The sequence below is a fragment of the Euphorbia lathyris genome, chromosome 7, assembly GCF_963576675.1.
Source record: "Euphorbia lathyris chromosome 7, ddEupLath1.1, whole genome shotgun sequence".
NCBI lineage: Eukaryota > Viridiplantae > Streptophyta > Magnoliopsida > Malpighiales > Euphorbiaceae > Euphorbia > Euphorbia lathyris.
Genome location: NC_088916.1, coordinates 76,835,940 through 76,860,990, shown reverse-complemented (window position 1 = coordinate 76,860,990; position 25,051 = coordinate 76,835,940). Strand labels below are relative to the sequence as shown.

At 31.7% G+C, this 25,051-nt stretch overlaps 1 protein-coding gene across 1 annotated transcript; it reads left to right on the top strand.

Moving 5' to 3' along the window:
* The first annotated feature begins 2,987 nt into the window (after window positions 1-2,987).
* LOC136200862 (esterase-like) lies at window positions 2,988-10,472 on the top strand. Its single transcript, XM_065991348.1, has 5 exons — window positions 2,988-3,279; window positions 4,968-5,177; window positions 6,017-6,186; window positions 7,776-8,037; window positions 10,065-10,472. The coding sequence occupies exons 1-5, from the start codon at window positions 3,015-3,017 to the stop codon at window positions 10,388-10,390; spliced, it is 1,233 nt and encodes a 410-aa protein (XP_065847420.1). The 5' UTR covers window positions 2,988-3,014; the 3' UTR covers window positions 10,391-10,472.
* The last annotated feature ends 14,579 nt before the right edge of the window (window positions 10,473-25,051 follow it).

The following is a 25,051-nucleotide window of genomic DNA, read 5'->3' as shown; positions in this document are numbered from 1 at the left end:
GAGTTAACCAAAATGTGAAAGTTGGGCCATTCCACAAATCGCAGAAATCAACGCTCGCAAGGAAGATTCGGTGGGACCCAAGGCAGCTGCTGAGGAGATTGTTTTTGTAGAATAAAAAAAAGAAGACGTCAGGATGAAGTAGAACGACCTATGGCTCTACGACAGATGGGCCTTTGAGTTGTGTTTTTATGGCAGTAGGGGTTACCTCAGCTAATGTTGCATCAAGAGAGGATCAACAAACTTTGTGTCAGGTGGGCTCTGGTTATCAGACCCTCTCATTACAATGAGTACCCTAAGCTGGAACTGTTGGGGAATGGTCAAGCCTCGAACAGTTCGAATGATGATGGGTTTTGTATCCAAGTTTAAGCACGAATTTTTTTTATGGAAGTTAAATGTAATCAAAGTATAATTGAAGTAATAAACTGAAAGCTTTGCTATGATGTTATTTTTTATGTTGATCATGTTAATATTGATGAGGGTTTGGCCCTTCTTTGGAAACATAGAAATGATGTGCAACTTTGTAGTTTTACCTCGAATTTTATTAATACGAGAGTTACCATCCCAGGTTTTTTAGAGGATCAATTAACCAGCTTTTATGGTTTCCAGAAAAGAGCTAGACGTCAAGATTCGTGGAAACTTATTTGTGATCTTGCTACGGCGAATACTATGCCTTGGACTATTATTGAGACTTTAATGACATGTTATCTCATGCAGACAAATGTGGGGGCCAACGTCATCTGCCCTCATTAATCTATGCCTTCCGTGATACTATTGAGAAATGCAACTTATTTGAAATTAAATTGAGGCATAGATTCACATGGGAGAAGAGTAGATGTCTCGATTTATTAAAGAAAAATTGGATTGGGCTTTTGCTACATCAAATTAGTTGGAGGGTTTCAGTTCAGTGTAAATCTCCATTGAAGATGTGCACGTGTCTAACCACGCGACGCTGTTCTTATCTATCAAATAGAGATGCCCGACTTGGCATGGATGGTTTCGCTTTAAAAATTCATGGCTTTGCGAGGAGGGATGTCGTGACAACGTGATTTCAGCTTTGAATAATTCTTCATCAACTAACCTCTTGGCGTGACAGCAAGCTTGCAGAGAAGAACTATTTCGTTAGGGTGAGGAAGTTCGAAACCGGTTCACATTTAAAATTGCTGAGTGTAGAGCAACAGTGATGTTGTTAAAGCCCATGATTGATTCTAATTCACATGAGGAGTTTTTACAAGCGTGTGAGAAATTGGAGTAAATTTCTTTGTCCCATGCTTTTTCAATTCTTTATCGAGTTTTATTTTGCCTTTATCATTAACTTCTTATCGGAGGAGGCTCATTAATGCAATTTGCTTTCCAAAAAATTATTATTATTTATTAATATACCTTTCAACTATAATTGACATATTATTTTATTATAGAGTAAATTACACCAATGATACCCTAACTATATCATAGTTCACACTTTAGTATCTAGATTACATTTTGTTCCAAAAATATATTTCAAGTAATGATAATTATACAATTAAATATCTTTGACTGGTAAGTGAGCGGTCAACCCGAATTTGACCAGTTTTTTTTTTTTTTTTGATAATAATGCTTAAACATTTCATTAGATGATAAAGTACAAGTACATCATGAAGATAGCAAGGGATAAAACCTTACACAAGTACAGGCTAATGTCTAATACAACATCCATAAAGGACATACAAGGACTACAAAGAGCAAAAATAACCATAAAAGGTACAACTAAAACAATAAGAAGAAAAAACTCATACTTCTCATGAATCCAACTCCACATGAAAGTCACTGCAAACTAATCGTCATCATTTAGTTTCTTCCGACTAACTGGACTAACTGGATCTGAGTCCTTTTTACTGGTGTAACCCCGTAGATCTGTAGATCTACGTATAAAATAACACGTTTCCGCTCTTGCTAAATCCGAAAAAAACGTAAACGATAAAGATATAGCTAACAGATGCGAATCAGACGGAGAAAACCCGATGAAATGTATGGATCTTCAACTGAAAACACAAAGAAAACACTAAAAAGGTAAAAAGATGGAAATACAGTTATAAATGGGAGGAGGAAAAAGGAAGACAAGCTTCCTTCTCCCTCTTCCGACTAGATTTAGCTATTTGTTTTAGTATTTAAAGTTGCAAAATCAAGTTTGGAAAAGAATAAAAGGAAAGGAAAGAAAGAAGAAAGCAGAAAAGGAGGTGGTGGGCCGCAAAGAAGGAGAAAGACCTAGAGAGAAGCAGCTTCTCTCTCTAGGTATTGGAGATATTTTCTTTTTTCATTTTTAATTACGAATTTGACCATTTTTGAAGAGAGAGGGTGAAATTGAACTTTTTTGAAATTATTAAATGTTAGAGTAGTCTTTAGGTTAGTTAATGTTTGATAACATTTAATAATTTCAAAAAATTCAATTTCACCCTCTCTCCAAAAATATTCAATTTCACCCTCTCTTCTATTTCTCTCTTTGAATCTCACTCTCTCTTTCATTTTCTCTCTCTTCCCTCTCTCTCTTCATGTTCCCTTTAATTGGGCGACGTTGGTTTAAGAAGAAGAACTATCTGTGCGAATTGAAGAGAGGGAAATTAGTCAAAATTTTAAATAAAAATGATCAAAACTCAGGTTGACCGGTTGGTAACTGACTAAATGTATTTAATTGTCTGATTACCATTATTTGAGGTATTTTTTTGGATATAATATAAATCAGGTACCAAAATGTAAACTAGAATATAGTTCAGGTACCATGTGTGTAATTTACTCTATTATTATATTAATACGACAAGCAAATAGACAACACAGTCAAAAATAGACAACATTACATTATTAATATAATTGTTTTTATTTTTCAACACAATTTTTTATTCTAGATAATATATGATAGCTGGACCATATATTATTAAATCCTTTTATATTAACTGATTAAATAATTTTATTATTATTATTAATAATAATTCAAATTTATATATTGAAAGTTCAGCTATTAAATTGCAATTTACCTTGTTCTAATGGATACTAAAACCTCTGGAATCAGTTCATCTTCTTCTTTTCATATTTTTCTATTTTTAAGCTTTGCTTCCATTTTCATTCCGACATTTGGTCTGAGTCCGGGAAGCTATGAGTTTCCGGCGATATTCAGCTTCGGGGACTCGAATTCCGACACCGGTTCAATGCAAGCAGCCTTTGTTCGTCTGAATCCTCCTTATGGAGATACTTATTTTCACAAGCCGGCCGGAAGATACTCCGACGGAAGGCTAATTGTAGATTTTATTGGTAAGTAAAAGTTTAATTACGTTCTTAAATTTTGTCAGTGATGTATCCATGATTCACTGTGGTTATTATGAGTGCTCAATTGATCGGGTTGTTTCTTTTTACGATAAAAAGTTTTAAGATTAGTACATTGTTTTTATAGAGTTTTTTTCTATTTTTAGTGGCTAATAAGTGATCAACCCCCTTGTCACACTTGAATCGGTCGTTGAACTTCGTTGTAAGTCTATAGCGCGGTTTATATGAGTGTGATATGAATTCGGAAGTAAATTTTTGTATATGTGACTATAGGGAAACGATATCAAGACTCTTTGATTTTTCAAGGCAAAAGGCATTTCTTGAACTTTACTTGCTTCTGATCAATTATTTTTTCACATTGAGTCCTTAATCATTGATTTTGTTATGGATTTAGCTCTTATTTAATTTTTTTGTCGAGTTTGGGCGGCACGCATCATTAGGGTGATTCAACTTATTAATGTGGACAAAAAAAATAAGAATTTATTGATTAGGATAGATAGAGAGTAAAAAGAACGAGAATTTAAATAAATTAATTTCCAGTAGGTTTTTCCAAACGTGATATTCTCTCTCACATTTTGTGCTTTTCAGTATTAGAATCGCTAAATTGATATTCTTCTCTCCTAAATTCGACGAAAAGTTAAATAAAGACCAAATCCATAACAAAGTTAATAATTAAAAGCTCAATATGGAAAAATAATTAATCAATGGTTTAATCTCTAAAACAGATAAAGTTGAGGATTTAAATTATGTTTTTTCTGTTTTTCATACAAATCATGCACATTTGACCAATTTTAATGTTCACACGAGACTCAATATGTATAATTATAATAACAAAAAAAAAAATCATAAGATTAGGAAGATTCTGAATTTTGGTGGATTGAGTTCTTAATTTTTTATTAGTGTTATACACATTTGTCCCCCTTTCAAATTAAAGCTTTAAAATCAATTAAGACTCTGAACTATTAAAATCATCAATCAGGTTCTGAACTAAGCAAAATTCATCAATTGGGTTTCTATTTTATTATAAAATTAGAAACTGTGACTATTTGATATAAATTATAATAATCTTTGTGTTGGTTCAAAATTGGCTTAAAAAGAGGTTCTGAAACTATTCAACCGAATCAGTGTAATCTGATCAGTGGAGGGGATCTTTGGCTCCATCGAACATAGAGGGAATTGGAGGTAGCATTCTACCGATGTTAAGTCATGGATTGGTTTCTTCATGTGTTGGTGTTCTATCTGACCGACATAAGACTCGACTTGCTAGATATTATGAAGGTTTAGTGACCACCATGCCAAATGATTTTCGATGAAGCCTTAATTGATGAGTTTTGTTTAGAATAAGAACCAAATTGATGATTTTTGCTTATCTTAGGGAGCTGATTGATGATTTTGATAGTTTAAAGTCCTAGGAAGCCTTAGTTTGGGAAAGCCAAATGGGTACTATGTCTTTTTTATTTTAACACATTAAGTTTTTGATTTTTTTTTTTTAAACTAGAATTGTCGGCTTTAGGACTCGTTTGGTTTACCTTATATTTTCAGATGTTGTTTGTTTTTTTGTTGTTTGGATTTCTTGTTTGCTGTTTACAAAAAGCAAAGATTCCTTAAGGTTGGAAAAGTTGTTTTTCATAACTGTAGTTACCTAGCTAAACACTTAAAACTCTTGTATATATCAGCTGAGGAATTGAAAATAGGACATGTAAATGCGTATTTAAATTCGATGGGAACAAACTTTACAAATGGTGCAAATTTTGCAAGTGGAGGTGCAACTATTGGACTACATTCTAGCATTCTTCCATATGGTGTTTCAAGTCCATTTTATCTTCATCTTCAATTTCTTCAGTTTGAACAATTCAAACTCAATTCACAATTCCTATCCAAACAAGGTACATTCATAACATTACAAAATATCATGATTGTGTGTTTTTTTATATATGTATAAATGTAAGGAGTTTGTTTAATTTGGCTCTTGAATTTAAAAATTGCTGTGTTAATTTTTTAAACTTATTTAAAATGATATCATTAATCTTCAAATACTTCATGTGCCTGAGCAAGAAAGAATTTTAACCAATTGGATTTTATATTACTTTAAGTAAGTTCAGAAGTTCTAAATAAATTCAGAAAGAGAATAGATTACTTTAAAAATTATTGAAGAAGTAGGATTAATTACAAGTAGATGCTCTATGATTTCGCTGATTTGTAGATTAGTACTTGTGGTATTTTTTTTGCAAAAGCAACCTGGTTTGCAAAATTTTGCATTTGTTTTTACTTTGCCAAATTTGGCTGATAACAACCTTAGATTGAAAATTTCCAAGAATTAAAATTGTTTACTATCATATTTCTTATAGAACATTATTTTTTATTTTTCAAAATATCATTTTTGGAGTTCTCTCTCGTAAAAAACAACACCGCAAACCTAAAAAGTTGAAGAATTAAAGTTACTTAAAATATTATTTAACTCTTGAAAATTCTAATTATAAAAGAAAAAAGCTCTTGAAAATTTTCATTTGAGGTCGTTATCGGCAAAATTCTGACAACGTGAACCTAAATGTAAAATTTTGCAAACCACATTGTTGCGTTTGCAAAAAAAATATCAAATGACAAAATCACAGGATATCTACCTGTAATTAACTCTAAAATTTAAGAATGATAATATTAGTAAGAATTATAAATGTATTTTTCACCAATAAAATGAAAATAATTTTGTGAATACATATATATGTAGGAGGTTTATTTGCAGAACTAATGCCAAAGGAGGAATATTTCTCCAGAGCTTTATATATGTTTGACATTGGTCAGAATGATATTGGAGTTGGACTTTTAACTGGTAAGTCAATTCAGGAAATCAATGCCTCTATCCCATATATCATCAATCAGTTTTCAGCAACTGTTCAAGTAAGTATATATCTGATATAACAATTTTATTTTATAATTTGTATGCATTCTAATTTGACTCTTTTGTTCACATGTTTCTGTTTGTTATTTATCGTTATTATGGATAGGTATATTAGTTGTTTTTTTTTTTTTTTTTTTTTTGTTAAAAACAGTTGTTTCCAAATTTTACCAAACATTTATTATCTATTATTTAGAATTAAAAGACAAAAAGTAGTTCTGAAAAATGAAAATAAACGGCCACTAAATCCATGATTAATAGATAATGAGTAGTAAATATCAAATTCGAGCGGATTTGTTGTGTGTCAAGAAATTATTTGAACAAAAAGTTTAAACTAATAGTTAGAGCATAGTTTTATTATGATCTCTGACACACTTCTACACGTCAATGCTTCCTAGAGTTGAAGCGACTTGGTCTAAAAAGCTCTAGTACGATACCAACAGACCATTTGAACCAAAACCTTGTAAACAAATATCTAACCCAGTCCAATAAGTATCTTAAAGACAGATGATTGTCTCACACATATAAGAAGACATATAACCTTCTAATTAAGCAATGTAGGATGTTTAACATGTCTCCCTTACGTTCAATTTATTTGGTGTGTGACGCTAATATCAGCAGAAGCTCCAACATTGAATACTATCGCTCTGATTAGGAATGGCAACGTGTAGGTATCTGATGGCAGTGCCAATCTCAAACTCTTACATGTTTATTTTTTAATTGTCTATCCGACCAATTACCCTAACGAGTATACTTTTTGCATCTCATATCCGTCTCATTTAATTTGTGGGTACCCTTACCCGTTAAGAATCAATACATAAAACAAAAAATAGTACAAATTTAATAAATCATCCATCTAAAAATTGAACAAATTGAACTTTAAGTAGCTTAATGGTATCACTCAATGGTTTAATAACAAAAAGTTTGGGTTTGAATCTCAAACCTTACATCTAAAAAACAATAATATTTTTTAATATATATAAGATTTATGACGGGTACCAGGTACCCTGTGGTAATGGATCGGATTGTTTCGGGTATCTACGTGTATAGTACACGTAGACATCCCTAACTCTGATACCGTGTCTAACTCACTCCAAAAGGTACATTATAGGAAGAGAATTGTAGACCTATTTTAATGTTTAGCCAAGAGTTCAATGTTTGCGATTATAATTGATCTGTGGATATAAGATGTCAATTTATGATTTAGAAACAACTGTAAATTATGTAATACCATTTTCAGGCGCGTGCAACACATGCATGCAGCTTACTTTTTTACAACGAAATGAGTAATTGAGTACATTTTATATAAGTTCAGGAAGCTAACTGAATATTTTATGCAAGTTAAGAGAGCTATTGGAATACTCATTGGGCTTGCAGCATGTACAATACGGGCTCATCCATCCATATGATTTTAATTCCACACTTTAATGAGGTTGCAGGACTCGAACCCTCAACCGTTTGGTCCTAGAGGCTCTGATACCATGTCATGGAACCGATTGAACTAAAAACTCGAGCTGATAGTTAAGACTCAATCATAAATCTTATATTAATCTCTAACCGTATTAAGCCTAAATTATGTGTTTATTTGCAGAATGTATACAAATCTGGAGGTAGATCATTCTGGATATTTAATATAGCACCACTTGGTTGTCTGCCATATGTATTGGTCAATTTTCCTTCTGAAAAAGATGAAGCTGGCTGTGCTCTAATTTACAACCAAATAGCTCAATACTTCAATTTCAAGTTGAACGAGTCCATAGTTCAACTCAGGATCAATTACCCTTTAGCTACTTTTGTCTATGTTGATATCTACTCAATCAAGTATTCTCTCTTCACTTCACCACAACAATACGGTAAGTAACGTATGTTTTCGTATATTCGATTTAATATATTTAGCTCTCGATTAACTATGATTACGCACATTGAGTTCTTGACAATTAAAAAGAAGGAATATCAAACTCAATTGAAAATGTGTAGCTTGTTTCATATGTTTATGACATATGACACTTTTTTCGGATCGGAATGAGATTTTTATACGTTTGATACGGATATAAGAGAAGGATAACGACACTCTATGGCCCTATTTGTATGCCGGAAAATATTATGCAAAAAAATCTTTTTCTGATTTTTTTTTGTTTGTTTGCTTAGGAAAATAGTCAAACGAAAATTTAAGTTAGTCAACACAAAAATATACGAAAAAGGTGAGGAAAATGTTTTACCTATTTGAAAAGAGAAAAACATTTTCTCAAGCTTTTAAAACTCTACTGCATTCCTTTTTACCATTTAAAAACATTAGTCACTCACCTCTTTTTTTCGTTTTTCGGTGTTGTAGCCAAACACCGGAAGATATTTTATTTTGCAATAATTTTTTTTCTTATCTATTATTTTTCAAAAACACAATATTTTCCGACAAACATGATAGAATGGTTTGTCAAAATTGCAATGTTAGACATGGATAAAATAGATCGTGCAGTTTTAATCGAGTTTGAAATTTCTCTTGTTAGTCAAAGTCTCAATCCGTGTGATTATCATTGATCAAGGCTAAAAAGTCAAATTGAATTGGAGTTTGGGACCAAATTCACCTTTAAAAGTATTTCAAATGATGAAAATTGTCTCACATATGTAAGGCACACCCTAATTATCGTAATGTGAAATATCTAACACACGTCCATCATATCTATAACCATCTGGAACGTGAAACAAATATTCATGAGTGACCCACCATTGAATATAAAGTTCATGTAATAAAGTCCAAACTCACCTCAAAATAGGTATCTCAAAGTAGGAAATTTGCCTCACATATATTATGGTCATGTTTGGCAAATGATTGCTAGCTGGTTATATTAGTTGTTGACTGATTGTTTTTTTGGTTGGCTATTTAACTAACTGATTTGATTAGCTGATTGTGTAAATTTGTTTCATAAAACTTAGTTGATTTCTAATAGTAGTTTGTGTAAAATGAAAAATAAGGGCATGATAAACCTTTTATTTGGGGTTAAAGGGTAGATTAGGGGTAAAAATGTCTTTCGAAAGAGAGGGAACAATAAGTTAATTGAAAAAACTCATAAAGCCTTTTCAAAATTAGCTTTCTGGATCCAATAAACTCTTTCAAACATCTCTTCACCATATATCATTATTAGAGGTTTGACTTGTCAAAACCTCTAAAGTAGCTCAAACATATAATTTTATTAAAAAAAAAAAATTTACCAAACAGGGATATATAGAGAAAAATAGAAAAATAAACATTGCGGTTTGGCCGATTTGCAAACACAGTCTCATTATTGAAAAGTTTGTAAACATGAGTCTAAGAGTTGTGAAGTTTGTAGTTAAAGGATCTCAGAATCAATTTTTTGGTCAAACAATATTTATGGTTTTAGTTAATTTGCAAAATGAGACCTTCTATTTTGAATAATTTGTAAAGTTTGTCTTTATAATTAGTCCTAATCACTCCATTTTGGGGCAAATAAACCGCAACAATTTTTAATATAATAACTGAGTTTGTAAATTATACAAAACACAAAACCTCTATTGCAAACTTTTAAACTACAGTGACTTTCTTTGCAAATAGATCAAATCACAACGATTATATTTTCTCTATTTTATATATGTGAGGCGATCACTCTCCTTTAAAAAAAACCTTTCAGGGTCAATTAAACCCCTATTTACACAGTAGCAAAGTATTGTACTCAATGTTAGATCCTTTTCGGATGATTCTGGACGTGAAGGAATATGTTAATATCTCAAGTTGTTTCTTAGATAACTATATGACTCCTTATATCAGTGAGACAATTCTCATTTTTAATGTATCTTTTAGAACGAGTTAGATTTTTTTTTTTTATTTTGATGATTAATGAATATATGAAAATGATTTGTGATGTAGGATTTGAGGTTCCACATGTAACATGTTGTGGGTATGGAGGAATACACAACTATAGCAATGAAGCACCTTGTGGAAATAGAATTGAAGTAAATGGAGAAGAAAGAGTGGTTGATTCATGCAAAGACCCATCAATTAGAGTGGTTTGGGATGGAATCCATTTCACAGAGGCAGCTAATAAATTTGTTTTCAATCAAATTTCTTCTGGTGCTTTTTCTCATCCTCCAATTCCTTTGAAAATGTCATGTACCAATGTTGATGAGAATCATCCATCTTTGATGGATGAACAATTTGGGCAATGTGGAATTAGTCATAATGTTGCATTTTAATTCATGGACCGGCAAATAGTTGTTAACTGATTTGACTAGCTGACTATGTAAACTTGTTTGGTAAAACTTAGCTAGTTATTAATATCTGTTTGTGTAAAATGACAAATAAAAACATGATAAAGTCCTTATTTGGGGTTAGAGGGTGGTAAATATGGGTAAAAATGTTCTTAAAAAGATATGGACCAATAAGCTAATTGAAAAAGCTCATAAAATGGGTTTTTTCAAAATTAGCTTTTTGGACCCAATAAGATTTTTCAAACATTACTCCACCAAACACCACTATTAGAGGTTTGACTAATTAAAACTTCTAAAATAGCTCAAACCTCTAATTTTGCTCTCAAAAACTCTTTACCAAACAGGAACATGGTCTTGTTGTTAGTGTTTTTAGTTTGGCATTGTTTATCTAATAGAGTTTAGCTTACTGTTTGTGTAAAATGGTAAATAAAAACATTAATATTTTCTTTCTTTTTTAATAATTTATATTCTTAATCACCTTATAAAAAAATGTCATATACGAATCTTATATATTTTATATATTTCAGTTATGGCCTTTTACTTTAAAAACTTAATATAAAAATCTTGCTAAAATACATATTTAAGCCTATGATCAATTCATTTTTTATTGATTAAACCGTTAACTTTTCAAATGGATATACGAAGCTTATAGTGATTTATTTTTTAACACATTAAGTTATTGATATTTTAAATGAATATACTAAGCCATTGATTAATAATTTTTAACACATTAAACCACTATTTGACACACCAGTTATGTGAATAATTCAAATTTCGTATGGTATATATAAACCTGCCAGGATATCATCATTCATCTAAAATAAAATAGTTAAGAAACTATTTCGGCAATACAATTGTAAGTCTATTAACGTGTTAAAATAGTGACATACCGGCAATTCTGTGTGTTAAATGGAGTTTGAATCACACATATTAGACCGTCCAAAAGTGGCTTAATGTGTTAAATAAATAAATTATTAAAGGTTTAATGTCTCTATTTAAAAGATTAGGGGCTTAATGTGTTAAAAAAGATTGATTATAAGCTTAATATATCTATTTAAAAGATCAATGACTTAATCAATAAAAATTAAAATAATCAAGGACTTAAATATGCATTGTTCCTATTAATCTTTAAACTTTGCCTTTGCTATTATAAAAATAAACAACCTTAAAATTATTGTTGATGATTTTTTAAATCATTATTTTGAGGGTTTTTTTTAAATAATTTTCTCTCTCCTAACCAAACAACATGTAAATAATTTCAAAATGAAAAAAGTTTGAAGAATTAAAATATCATTTACATAAGCTCTACAATGTAGGGTTACCAAAATGATCAATGATTAAGAAAATTTTATATTAATAAAAAGTTAAATTCATAAATTTTTATGTTCGATTTTAAAAATAAAGGATCATAAATAAAGTAAGGTCTAAGTTGAAGTATCGTGGATATACTTTAGGGAAATTTATACAAAAATTTGGATTTGAAAAATTATTTACAACTATGTCAAGTACTAATTTAAATAATGTTAAACTAATAAAATCATTGTTTTTCATATATTTTAAGAGCTATGTTTTATGAATTAGATTTGAAAAATTATTTACAACTATGTCAAGTACTAAATTTCACATATTACAACTAAGTCATATCACCAAGTTTAATTCTTAATATGACATTATTCTCTATATATTATAATTTTACATCATAATTTAAAAATTCTAAACTCCAATTCATAAATCATAAACTCTAGAATATATATTCTAGACATCTAATTTATAAATTATAATCCTTAAAATCTATTAAAAGTACTGATTTTACTAGTTTGATATAATCCAAAATTATAATTTGATATAATTGTAAATCGTTTTTAAAAATGAATTTTTATGTAATTTTCCCTTGATTGTATGCTTTAATGGGCTTATGGGCTATTTGGCATTGGTAAGTGTAATATCATAGTCCAAATCTACGTGGATATTTGTCATATTTGATCGAAATTTAATATTTTGAACCTCACGCTTTTAAAAGCACGTCTATATATACGAGAAATTCATTTTTTTTAGTGAAACTGAGTTTTAAAGAGGGAAAGAAGAAGGTTAATCTCAATTAGGTTGGCACCAACTAAGCAACCAAACCCCGACCGAGAAAAAAAAAACTTTATTAAAAGAAAAAAGAAAAGTTCAATACAATGAGGGCAAAGGCCTACTTAACAAAGCGAAAGTACTCTATCCTATTTGCATCTCTAAATACAGTATTAGAGCAAAAATAAGGAAAAGAGTTCCACCAATAGTGAGAGGTAGCGGTGACAGCAAACTTGGAAAGACAATCTGCAACTACATTCCCCTCCCTAAACACATGAGAAATTCGAACTGCACGAGTACGAATAATGTCAAGACAAATCAACCAATACGAAAGAAGGCTCCAATGAACATTTGTCGATCTCGATTTCAATAACTTAATCGCATAGATTGAGTCACTCTCAATGCACAAAGGAAACCAATTCCGCTCAGCATATGAGAAATTCATTTTATTAATAAATCATAGTTATTTTCTTCATTTCTAATGTGGAATTCAGTTTATTTATACTTTATCATTATTTTTTAGGATTGCTCATTGCTCAGACTTTCCATCATGAAATCACTCATTCCAGACTGGATCGTTACAAATCCACCAGCTTTCATCTGGTTCATCCCCGAACCAACATATCATATGTGGAGAGTCAACTATGATACCGGTTGTAACATCTTAGTCAAACCAAATATTATCGCTTTGGCTCAAATCCAACACATTCGATCCCACAGCTTTAAAACGCGTCTAGATATATAAGAAATTCACCTTACTAATAAACCACAATCACTCTCTCTCCATTTCGATACAAGATTCAATTTATTTTTATCCTCGTCGTTATTCCTTGGGACCGCTTCCAGTAATTCATTATTATGCAATTTTATTATTTACACCAAGAAATTTCTAATAAAGTGGTATACATTTAATTTTTTTTAGGGATAAAGTACCAAAATAGGCATATGATTTTCGGAGAAGTATCAATTTAACCTCGATAGCGGAACGAGACATATCATTGATATTACTTTGTTAAGTTCTGTCAACTATACGTGGAGGAAGAAATCAGAACTTAACAATGTAATAGGAATGGCGTGTCCAATCTATTATCGAGACCTAATTCGATACTTTTTTTTAAAACATTAAGCCGATATTTGATACGATTTTGTACGTTCAGCTTAAATTGATACTTCCCAAAAACTATAGACCTAATTTGTTACCTTATTTTATTTTTTTAATTAATCAAGTAAAACTTCTCCTACAAGTATAAATGGGCTAGCTATAATAAATATTTACCCAAATACTTATTGGGCCATTTGATGGGCCCACTGGGTTGAGATAGAATTCATTACAGCATGGGAAGTCACAAAATAGGAAAAGTTAATTAATAGGAAATTTAGATAGAAATTAGAGATCTATAATTATAATTATATTAAATAATATCAAATTAAGTAAATTATTATTTCTAATATATTTTAAAAATTAAATTTTATAAATTAAAGGCCTAAGATATATTTTTAAGATTTAGAATTTATAAGTTAGGATTTAGAATTTATAAATTGGATATAAAATCATACTTTATTTGTAATATATAGACAATAGTGACATTGAGAATTGCGTTTTCTAGTACTTTTTAATTATAATTTTATAATTAAATATAATTTTCATGTAAAAACATTATTAAAGCTATTATTAAAAATTAAGTTAGTACTTCATCAAAATAAGAATACATATAAATTTTACATTTATACTATAAGATACATCAAATATTAAGATGATTTATATTTAATTATTTTCTAATTTATCATAATTTTTTTTTTTTGGAATCATATCATAAACTTTTGATAGGGAAAGAAAATAATAAAAGGATGGGGGATTACTGTATAGTGTAAAACTGTAGAGGATAAAGGAAAGGGGTTTTGGTCAACAAAATAATCATATATCAGATCTAATTAATTTCACATGCAAAAAAGGTCTCAATGTCTACTACAAATTTAGAAAATAACTAATACATTTTGGTTAATGCACATTGGTCCACCATTTTTCATATATTCTAAAAAAAATTTAAAAAAATTGATGAAATCAGAAATTGATTTTTTTTTTTATAAGATGTCAAAATCATCTATCCAGACCAATTTTAACCCTAACATTATAAATGATATAATTGTATTTATATGTTTTCAAGTTGTGCCAATCTTGCCTCTAATATTTGAAAGTTCAACCAATTTTCAATAATTATTAACGTAACATCATAGTGATAACTATAATTAGCCGAGTTATGGCTTTTTATTCTTAAATTTTGATTTAATGAGATTTAAATTTCCAGTTGTAAAATTTAGTGAAATTTACTTCTTAATTAACAAAATTACCATTTTAAAGAAGATGAACTTCTGTTCTTTCATACTGAACATAAAGTTTACAATAGTGGCTTTTTTAGTATGGAATTTTGTCCATTAAGAAGTATTTTCAAAAAAAAAAAAACAGATTTTAGGGACCAAATCATACAAAATTAAAGTTGTAGACCTAAAAGTAAAAGTTTAGCTAAATACAAGGATGAGAAAAGGTGAGTAAAATTATGTATTATTATTTCAACAGATGAAACAACTAACAATTGAATATAGACATGGCCATGGATCAGGTTAGGCCGGGCTCGGGCCGGGCCAGACAGGTTTTTTTATAAAATTCCTCAGCTCAAGCCCAGCCAACTCACTAGTAATTTAGGCAGGTTGGGGTCGGACTGGGTTTGGGCTTAAAAATCAAATTTCAAGCCCAACCAATGTAAATCCACCTAAACATATATACATCATTTTTTAATTATAAAAAATAAAATTTAATACTTAAAAATTAGGGTAATTAATTTATTAGTCCCTATATTTTGACAAAACACACTGTTTAGTCCCTGTATTTTCAAAAACACATGATAAAGTCCCTAACCTTTTTCTCGATGAACTGTTTAGTCCCTAATGTTTTTCTCAGTGAACTGTTTCGTCCCTGCCATTAGACTCTCATGAAAATTTTGTTAGTCAATTTGGATTTGTGTTATTCTTTTCCTTTATTTTCCTTTCCTTTAAACTCTAATGCATCTGAAATCAACTTTGAGTGTTCTTCTTCTTGATTTTCTTCTTAATCGTTCAAAATCGTAAGCATTGAGTCTGTTCTTTTTCTTGTTCTCCATACAAACGACTTCTTTTTCTAAATTGGATTTCCTCTTCTAAAGTTTGAGGGTAAATAGTAAAGGATAATTTAGTCATTTCCGAAGTCATAAACGTTAAAAAATCTAACAAACAGACAGAAGGACTAAACAGTTCACTGAGAAAAAAGTTAGGGACCTTACCATGTGTTTTTGAAAATACAGGGACTAAACAGTGTGTTTTGTCAAAATATAGGGACTAATAAATTAATTACCCTAAAAATTAATATTTAATATATAAAATTTATTAATTAATATTAATAGTCGGGCCGGGCCGGGCTAGGCCGACCCGTGCTATTTTTATTAGTCCCATGCCCGCTCAAAAAATAGATGGGCTTTAGACCTGGACCGGACTGGGCCTAACAGCAATTTATCATTGTCCAAATCCGGTCTAAGAGACACGGGCCTGGACGGATACCCGGCCTCATGGACAGATCTAATTGAATACATGGTGTTTATATACAACAATTAATTGAACTTTATATAAATAAATAAATAAAATAGCAAAAGGTTTTGGTGTCCTAAAAAGTAGAGAGGAAGCCTTTTTTGTTAAGAATTGGTGGAAGACAGACAGGTGATGTTACTCTTTCATCTCTCAACTTCTCTTCTACTCAAAGCTACCTCTATGAAATACATGCACTTCCCCCCATTTTCATTTCTAATTATTCTACTTTCTAATTTAATTATTTATATATATTAATTTCATCCACATAATTCATCATTAAATATATATTTATTTAGAATAATGTATAAATTTCACCCTATTGTTTTTGGGAAATTTTGATTTATGCTTATTGTAAGAAATCATAAAAATTTACTTTTAACTCAATTTTAAGTATATTTAACGGAAATTTTCTTTCAAAAAAAGTATATTTAACGGAAATTTGAAGAAGATATTTTGACAACACTGAACCCTTCTTTTATAATGGCACGCGTTAAGCTCGTGATAACTAGAAAAATCAACGAGCTTAGGTATGTCTAAAATAAGGTAGCTTGTACATTTTTAATAGTTGAAAAGCATTTTTTATGTTTGATGTAGTGATAAAGAAATTGTAAAAAATATTTCAAACTTTATATAAAATATTATTTCATGCGCACATTAAATGGGTGCTAATGCTATTTTACATTTTAATATATTTTTAGCTCGTTGTATTTATCTAAAAAAAAAGAAGTCAATTTCTCCCTTACACTATTAAAACGTTCAATTTCTATTAATCCCCTAAAATTCATATGATATAATAGAGAGAAATTTTGAAAAAGTTGAAATATGGACTATTTAAGTAAATTAAGGGGGTTCAGGAGGGCTAATAGATACATTTTAAATGCTCAATTGATCACTTTAATCAACCTTTTCAAAATGCACAAAATGTAGAGACAGTTGCGTTTTTTAGATAAATATAGGAGGCTAAAAATGTATTAAGTCTATCTTAACTGAATTAAACGTTTATAACTAACTAGCTGATTTGGTAAGTAAATGCTTAATGTGTGCGATTATAATTTTATCGAATGTTGAATGTATTAATGTGAAAGCTTTTTTTTAAACCAATTAATTTGAAAGCTTAAAGGCTCAATTAATAAATGGTTAATTTTAAATAAAACTGATGTGGTTTCATATTTTTTCAGATCAGTATCTGTAGTTTTTTTTGTTACAAACAAATCATGTGGTTGGTAAAATTTTCATTTTGTATTGATTTTATCAAATTTGGTTGATAACGACCTCAAAATAAAAAAAACTTAAGAATTAAAGTTGTTTAGTATCATATTTACTATAGAACCACATTTTTTATTTTTCAAAATCATCATTTTGTAGTTTTCTCTCTAAACATTAACGTTCTCTCATAAAAAAAAATAACACCTAAATGATCTCAAATCTAAAAAGTTGAAGAATTAAAGTTGCTTAAAATATCATTTAATTCTTGAAACTTTTTATTTTGAGATCGTTATCGTTCAAACTTGGCAAAGTCAACCCAAAATGAAAATTTTGCTAACCACAGAGTTTGTTTTGTAACAAAAAATATAGGTACCAATTTGTAAAAACGTAAAACCACATGAATTTTATTTTAATAAATAAATAGTGACAATATTGGCTTTTTTCCCCTCTTATATGGAAAAGGATGAAAAGAAATGGTCCAAAATGGATAATGTGAGTCATGCCTATAAGATGGATTGTCAATTGTTATGAAAGGGGATATTCATACTAGGCAATTAGACTTTTTGTTATAGATATTCTATAGAGGGAAAAGTGATGCCTCTTTCATATACATGTGGTTCACTTTTAATAGTGATTTTCAAGCATATATTCTCTTTGAAATATTGGGTATGCATCATTTTCTTCTTTTTGCAATGTTGTCAATAGAGTTGTTAAAATAGATACCAAATAAATAAAGAGATAAATAGGTGAAAAGATTATTATATACCTAATCTAATCTGAATATATGCACGAGTTTACGAGTTATTTCTTATAGCACGTTGAGATTGGTTGTAGTGGAAAAATGAACCTTGATTGTGTATCACCGGTCATGAATCAACTACATCGAGACACACCATGAGGAGATACAATACAGTGATACACACTAGGAGGAGATACAATGATACACGAAGTAAAAATGAATGAACGTGATGGAGTCGGGGGGCGTATGTCACATTAAATTCAGGTCACATTTGGAGACATTCAAACTGAATCTAATTTCTTTTTCAACGTGTAAAAATACACAAAGTAATTTACAATTGTAAGTACAAAAGAGGGAATCGAAATAACTTATCGGAATTAAAAGCTGTGTCGTGGGCAGAACCACTGCGTTGAAAACGATTACGGCAGATTCTGGTGCAATCTGGAAGTCCGATCGTCAACCAAGGTTTACACAGCGAGCGTCGCACTAGTGCACTCTAGGGCGAAGCTTTGGAACAGCAAAATAATAATTGCCCAGAGAAGAAATCGTAATTGAGATGAAAATTGCAATCGGAAAGTTTTCTGTGTATCTGAACTCTGTAGAGTTCGTCTTTTATTTTCTGTAAAACGAACGTTATAATGGACAATGTTTTAGGAGAGAAAAACGTAATGGTTGAGTAAAATCAGGGATAGTGGAGATAGGATTTTAACTTGTTGAGAAATAGTCAAAAAGGTTTAAAATATTTAAGGGACAAATAAAAATCGGGCCCAGTCCAGTCGGGCGTCGCGCGAACGAACGAGCGAGCGCGCGCGTGTGGTTTATTTTGTAAAACCTACTAAACACAATTTAATAACTCTTTTGGCCCAACCCAATATAAACTCTTCAACTATCTCAAAAGTTTCCCATGTGGGATACTTAAAGTCACAAAAGACAAACAAAGGCTAAAGAGCCATTTTACCAAAATCTCCAACAATCCCCCGCAAATGGCTTTATAGCAAAACAGTTTTAAGAAAAATCTTTTCTGGGCAATAAGTTACAGATTTTAAAAACTTAAGCATCAATATCTTTCGATTGAATTGATACATAGTGATGTGAGGCAACATGTTATAGTTTTAGAAGTGAATTGCTCTTGAACTTCTACAACTCTAACTGAGACCCTCACAACACGTAAAGAAAACCTTTAAACGAAATTTTGCTGTTCCGCGATAATAATAATAGCGCTTTTAATGGCCATGCGCACACCTTGGATCTCATGAGTGCTCTAGAAAGACAGCCCAATGTCTTTCATAGAAGGCGGCCCACCTTCACACACATGTAGGTGATCTCTATAAGAGACCATTAAGAGTTTCTCATAACTCAACCTCAAAAGGAGCATCCATCAAGTTTATATAAATGAACCACCACACCACGGGCTATGGATTATACACACACTATCACTAGTCATAGGAATGGGTAAAATATAGTGTATAAAAAGATAGTATGGTTTCGTTTGACCACGTATGGTATCCACCATATTTTCTTTAATCAGTGGGCTTTAGGCCCATTCCCCTCGACGTTTCTAGAACCATTCTTCTAGGTAACCCTTTGGTGAACGGATCAGCTAGATTCTTCTCTGATCTCACAAAATCTAAGGCAATTACCCCATGTTTCAAGAGTTGTCTTAATGCACTATGTCTAATGCGAATGTGTCTTTTCTTTCCGTTGTAGACATTGTTTTTTGCAGTACCCATGGCTGCCTGTGAATCACAATGAAGTGAGATAGGTGCATTAGATCTCCCCCACAATGGGACATCTGCCAATAAACTTCTCAACCAATCTGCTTATTGACTAGCTAGTTCTAGTGCTATAAATTCTGATTCCATGGTTGAGCGTGCAGTACAGGTTTGTTTACATGATCTCCAAGAGACGGCACCACCACCCAAAACGAAAACATAACCATTAGTGGAACACACCAAATCATTTTTGGATGACCAGTTTGCATCACTATATCCTTCTAAAACAGCAGGAAATTTATTAAAATGCAAATTAAAGTTCATGGTACCTCTCAAGTATTTAAGTAAACGACGAAGTGCATTCCAATGTTCATCATTTGGATTGTGAGTATATCTACTCAATCTATTTACAGCATATGCAATGTCAGGTCTAGTATGAGTCATTAAGAACATAACACTCCCAATAATCTTAGCATATTCTTCTTGTGAGACACTATGTCCTTTATTTTTAGTAAGACATATGCTAGGATCATAGGGTGTTCTAGCTGGCACTACATCAAAGCTATCAAACTTTTTCAATAACTTCCCAACATAATGTGATTGTCCTAAAGAAAAGCCATTTTCAGTTTTTGTAATTTTGACACCAAGAATTACATCAGCTTTTCCCATGTCTTTCATGTCAAATTGTGATGATAAGAAGGCTTTGGTGTTATTTACTGCTTCTAAATTAGTGCCTAAGATAAGCATATCATCCACATAAAGACATACAATCACATAATTTGATCCAAATGATTTAGAATAAACGCATGTATCTGATCCATTAACTACGTACCCATCAGAAAGTAAAGTGGAGTTAAACTTTTCATACCATTGTTTGGGTGCCTGTTTCAGGCCGTACAATGACTTCCTCAGTTTGCATACCTTATCTTCCTGACCGGGTACAACATTTCCCTCAGGCTGTTGCACATAGATTTCTTCTTCTAAATCACCATTTAGAAAAGCTGTTTTTACATCCATCTGATGTACCACCAAATTATGTATTGCTGCAATTGCAATTAAGATTCTAATAGTAGAAATTTTAGTAACAGGAGAGTAAGTATCAAAATAATCAATTCCTTTCTTTTGACTATAGCCCACGGCAACTAATCTAGCTTTGAACTTTTCAATGGATCCATCAGGTCTTCTTTTCCTTTTGAAGATCCATTTAAGTTTTATAGTTTTGGACCCTTTAGGCAAGGAGACTAGATCCCAAGTGTGATTGACCATAATAGAGTCTAATTCATTTTTTATAGCCTCTTTCCAAAAATTAGCATCTACAGAGGTCATGGCCTCGTTATATGTCTTAGGATCTTCTTCTATTAGATAGGCAGACATAAAAGCATCATCTATTCTATCTGAATTTTCTAGCAGAAAAGAGGAAACAAAGCCGGGTCCAAAACTATTAGCTATTTTCCTTCTTTTACTTCTTCTAGGTTCATGTTCACATTCATCATGTTTTTCCAAGGAACTAGAAGCAAGAGAATCACTAACAGATATAGTATTAGAGGGACCAACATCATCACTCACAATATTTTTCTTTAAAGGAAAAATATTTTCGAAGAATTCTGCATCTCTAGATTCACATATGCTATAGTCATTTAGTGCCATAAATCTAAATGCAGCACTATTAGAAGCATATCCAATAAAAACACAATCAAAGGTTTTTGACCCTATGTTGGGTTTTCTAAAAGATGGAAAAGCAACTTTGGCAAGACAACTCCAAACCCTCAAGAAATTTAAATTAGGCGAATACCCCTTCCAAAGCTCATATGGAGTTTTGTCTAATTTTTTATGAGGAACTTTATTTAAAATGTAGCATGCAGACAAAACAGCTTCCCCCCACATATTATCAGGCATACCAGAACTAATCAACATGGCATTCATCATTTCCTTAAGCGTTCTATTTTTCCTTTCCGCTATACCATTTTGTTGTGGTGTATATGGCGCACTAGTTTCATGTATAATGCCATTTTCCTCACAAAACGTTTTAAGAAAATTAGTTCCGTATTCTCCACCTCTATCAGATCTAAGCCTTTTTATTTTTCTATCTAGTTGATTTTCTACTTCCATTTTATATTTTAGAAACATACTTTCAGCCTCATCTTTTGATCTTAAAAGATATACTTTGGTGTATCTCGAAAAGTCATCAACAAAGGTCATATACCATCTTTTACCACCCCTACTAATGGAATTCTTAAAGTCAGCTAGATCAGAATGAATTAATTCAAGCAATTCAGTACTTCTCTTAGTAACAGATGGAAAAGGCTTTTTGGCAAATTTAGCTTCTACACAAATAGAACATTTTCTTTCATGCTCAGAATTGACAATATCAATAACATGCATATTTTTCAACCTTTTAATAGAAGCATAGTTCACATGTCCTAATCTACCATGCCAAACATCCAAAGACTCACATAAATAAGCAGAACCAGAAGAACTTGCATTAATTCCAACAGAGTTAACATCAACAGTGTTCATGATAAAAAGCCCATCACCTAGATACCCTTTCCCTACAAAGGTCCCATTCTTAGTAAGAATCACCTTATCAGCCTCAAAAGTAATTTTTAAACCAGCCTTATTTAATAAACTACCAGAAATAAGATTCCTACGAAGTGAAGGCACATACAGAACATTATTCAATGATAAACTTTTTCCAGAAGTTAATTTGAGTAAGACTGTTCCTTTACCAACAACACCAGCAGTTGCGGTGTTACCCATGTAGACGCACTCTCCATCAGCAGCATCCTCAAAATGATGAAACAGCTCCCTGTTTGAACATAAGTGTCTGGTAGCTCAAGTATCCAGCACCCAATCAGTTTTGTTTTCCACCAAGTTCGACTCTACCACCACAGCAGCAATGATTTCATCGTTCTCCACCAAATTGGATTGTCCGGTAGGCTTTGTGTGAGCATTTTGATTTGAATTTTGTTGGTTCTTCCTTTGGAAACATTGAAATGCTCTGTGCCCGGGTTTTCCACACACAAAGCATTCAACCTTTCGCTTTTGAACCTTTCCATGCTTGAAAGACTTATTCTGTTTGAAACCTTTTTGGGACTTGTTTGCATGCCCTTTTGATCTGTCTTTTGGAATCACAGCAGATTCAACCACATTAGCATTAATAGAAACAGAAATAGAGGAAAGTTGCTTATCTTTCATTCTGTTTGCTTCTTCAGTTCGCATATGACTAACAAGCTCCTGCAGGCTGAAATCTTTCTTTTTGTGCTTCAGGTGGTTTCTGAAGTCACTCCAGGAAGGAGGGAACTTCTCCAGCAGAACATTAGCTTGAAGCATATCGCACATATTCATCCCTTCACTGAGAACTTCAGCAACAAGGTTCTCATATTCGTGAATTTGATCAATAATTGGTTTCTGATCAACCATCTGATAATGTAACCACCTGCCAACAACATATTTTCTTTTTCCAGCATCATCAGACCCATATTTATCTTTTAGAGAAACCTAGATTTCTTTCGCAGACTTTTTGTTGACAAATATATCGAACAGTGGGTTCGACATATGATTAAGGAGATGTCCTCTGACAGTTTTGTTATGTTTTTCATATTTAGCAGACTGATTATCGTATGGTTGAACGATGAGCGACATGGCAGGACCGTTTGGGTCGACAGGGGGATCAGACAGGACGACATAATCAAGGTCTAATTGTTCAAAAAATATAAGTATTTTCTGAGACCATCTTTTGTAGTTCAGACCGTCTAAGGGCTCTAATTTTGAGAGATCGGGAATATTTTTTGAGATTAGAGCAGACATGATGACGGACAGAAATAATCGTTTTCAAATTGTAAGTACAAAAGAGGGAATCGAAATAACTTATCGGAATTAAAAGCTGTGTCGTGGGCAGAACCACTGCGTTGAAAACGATTACGGCAGACTCTGGTGCAATCTAGAAGTCCGATCGTCAACCAAGGTTTACACAGCGAGCGTCGCACTAGTGCACTCTAGGGCGAAGCTTTGGAACAGCAAAATAATAATTGCCCAGAGAAGAAATCGTAATTGAGATGAAAATTGTACTCGGAAAGTTTTCTGTGTATCTGAACTCTGTAGAGTTCGTCTTTTATTTTCTGTAAAACGAACGTTGTAGTGGACAACGTTTTAGGAGAGAAAAACGTAATGGTTGAGTAAAATCAGGGATAGTGGAGATAGGATTTTAACTTGTTGAGAAATAGTCAAAAAGGTTTAAAATATTTAAGGGCCAAATAAAAATCGGGTCCAGTCCAGTCGGGCGGGCGTCGCGCGAACGAGCGAGCGCGCGCGTGTGGTTTATTTTGTAAAACCTACTAAACACAATTTAATAACTCTTTTGGCCCAACCCAATATAAACTCTTCAACTATCTCAAAAGTTTCCCATGTGGGATACTTAAAGTCACAAAAGACAAACAAAGGCTAAAGAGCCATTTTACCAAAATCCCCAACAACAATAATTTTATGTGCCTCGATGTCAGGGGCGGAGACAGCTCAGGGTCCAGAGGGCCGCAGCCCCACCACCCCCCCCCCCCCCCCCCCCTTAGTAAGGGTGGTGCCACCTTTGGTAGCTCTTTAAAGAGAAATATTTATACTTATAAAGTGAATGTAAAATAAAACAAAAGAATAATTTTATACAGTTGGTTAAAGGAGGAGTAAGAAACGTTTCCATCTCAAAGGAGGCTCATGCTTTGAACCTTTGCCCAGCCCTGACCACAGTATTAAAATTAGCCCCTTCATATACGAAATCCTGGCTTTATCACTGCTCGATGTTGAGTATTCTCTCCTTCTTTTTTTATATATTGTTTAGGATTTTCCATTAAGATCAATAAATCATTAAGTAAATTATTAAAATAATTGATTTATCCTTAATATTTTTCTCCTGCACCTATATTTACTTTGCACACTAAACTTATGATTTTCTTAATTATTATGTATTAATTATACTATTTGTCTGCATTAATACTGGTTATATTTGAAATTTTTTTTACTAAACATGCATTAGCAATATAAAAAATTATATGAAAATAAATAAATAAATCTTAAAAAAAAACTGAGTAACTTCTTAGGATTTTTCACATAGTGAAGAAAATTGATATTGAATACATTATCCATTGTGGTCCTAAAGCTAATTAGGGGAATATCAATACAGTCCTAAAATAAGTCAGCAATTAGGACAACATACCCTATACAACAAACAAAACCCTTCTTATGTAAATCATTACATTCATTCTACCTTACATGTCTACGCAAAAGGAGAAATTTTATGGTATTTCAAGAATA

What these genes read in the sequence shown, in the direction of transcription:
- LOC136200862 (XM_065991348.1), top strand. Translation starts at nt 3,015, where the DNA reads ATGGATACTAAAACCTCTGGAATCAGTTCATCTTCTTCTTTTCATATT. An exon ending in ACAATTCCTATCCAAACAAG is followed by an intron (nt 5,178 to 6,016) that starts GTACATTCATAA and finishes ATATATATGTAG; the next exon opens with GAGGTTTATTTGCAGAACTA. An exon ending in CACTTCACCACAACAATACG is followed by an intron (nt 8,038 to 10,064) that starts GTAAGTAACGTA and finishes TTTGTGATGTAG; the next exon opens with GATTTGAGGTTCCACATGTA.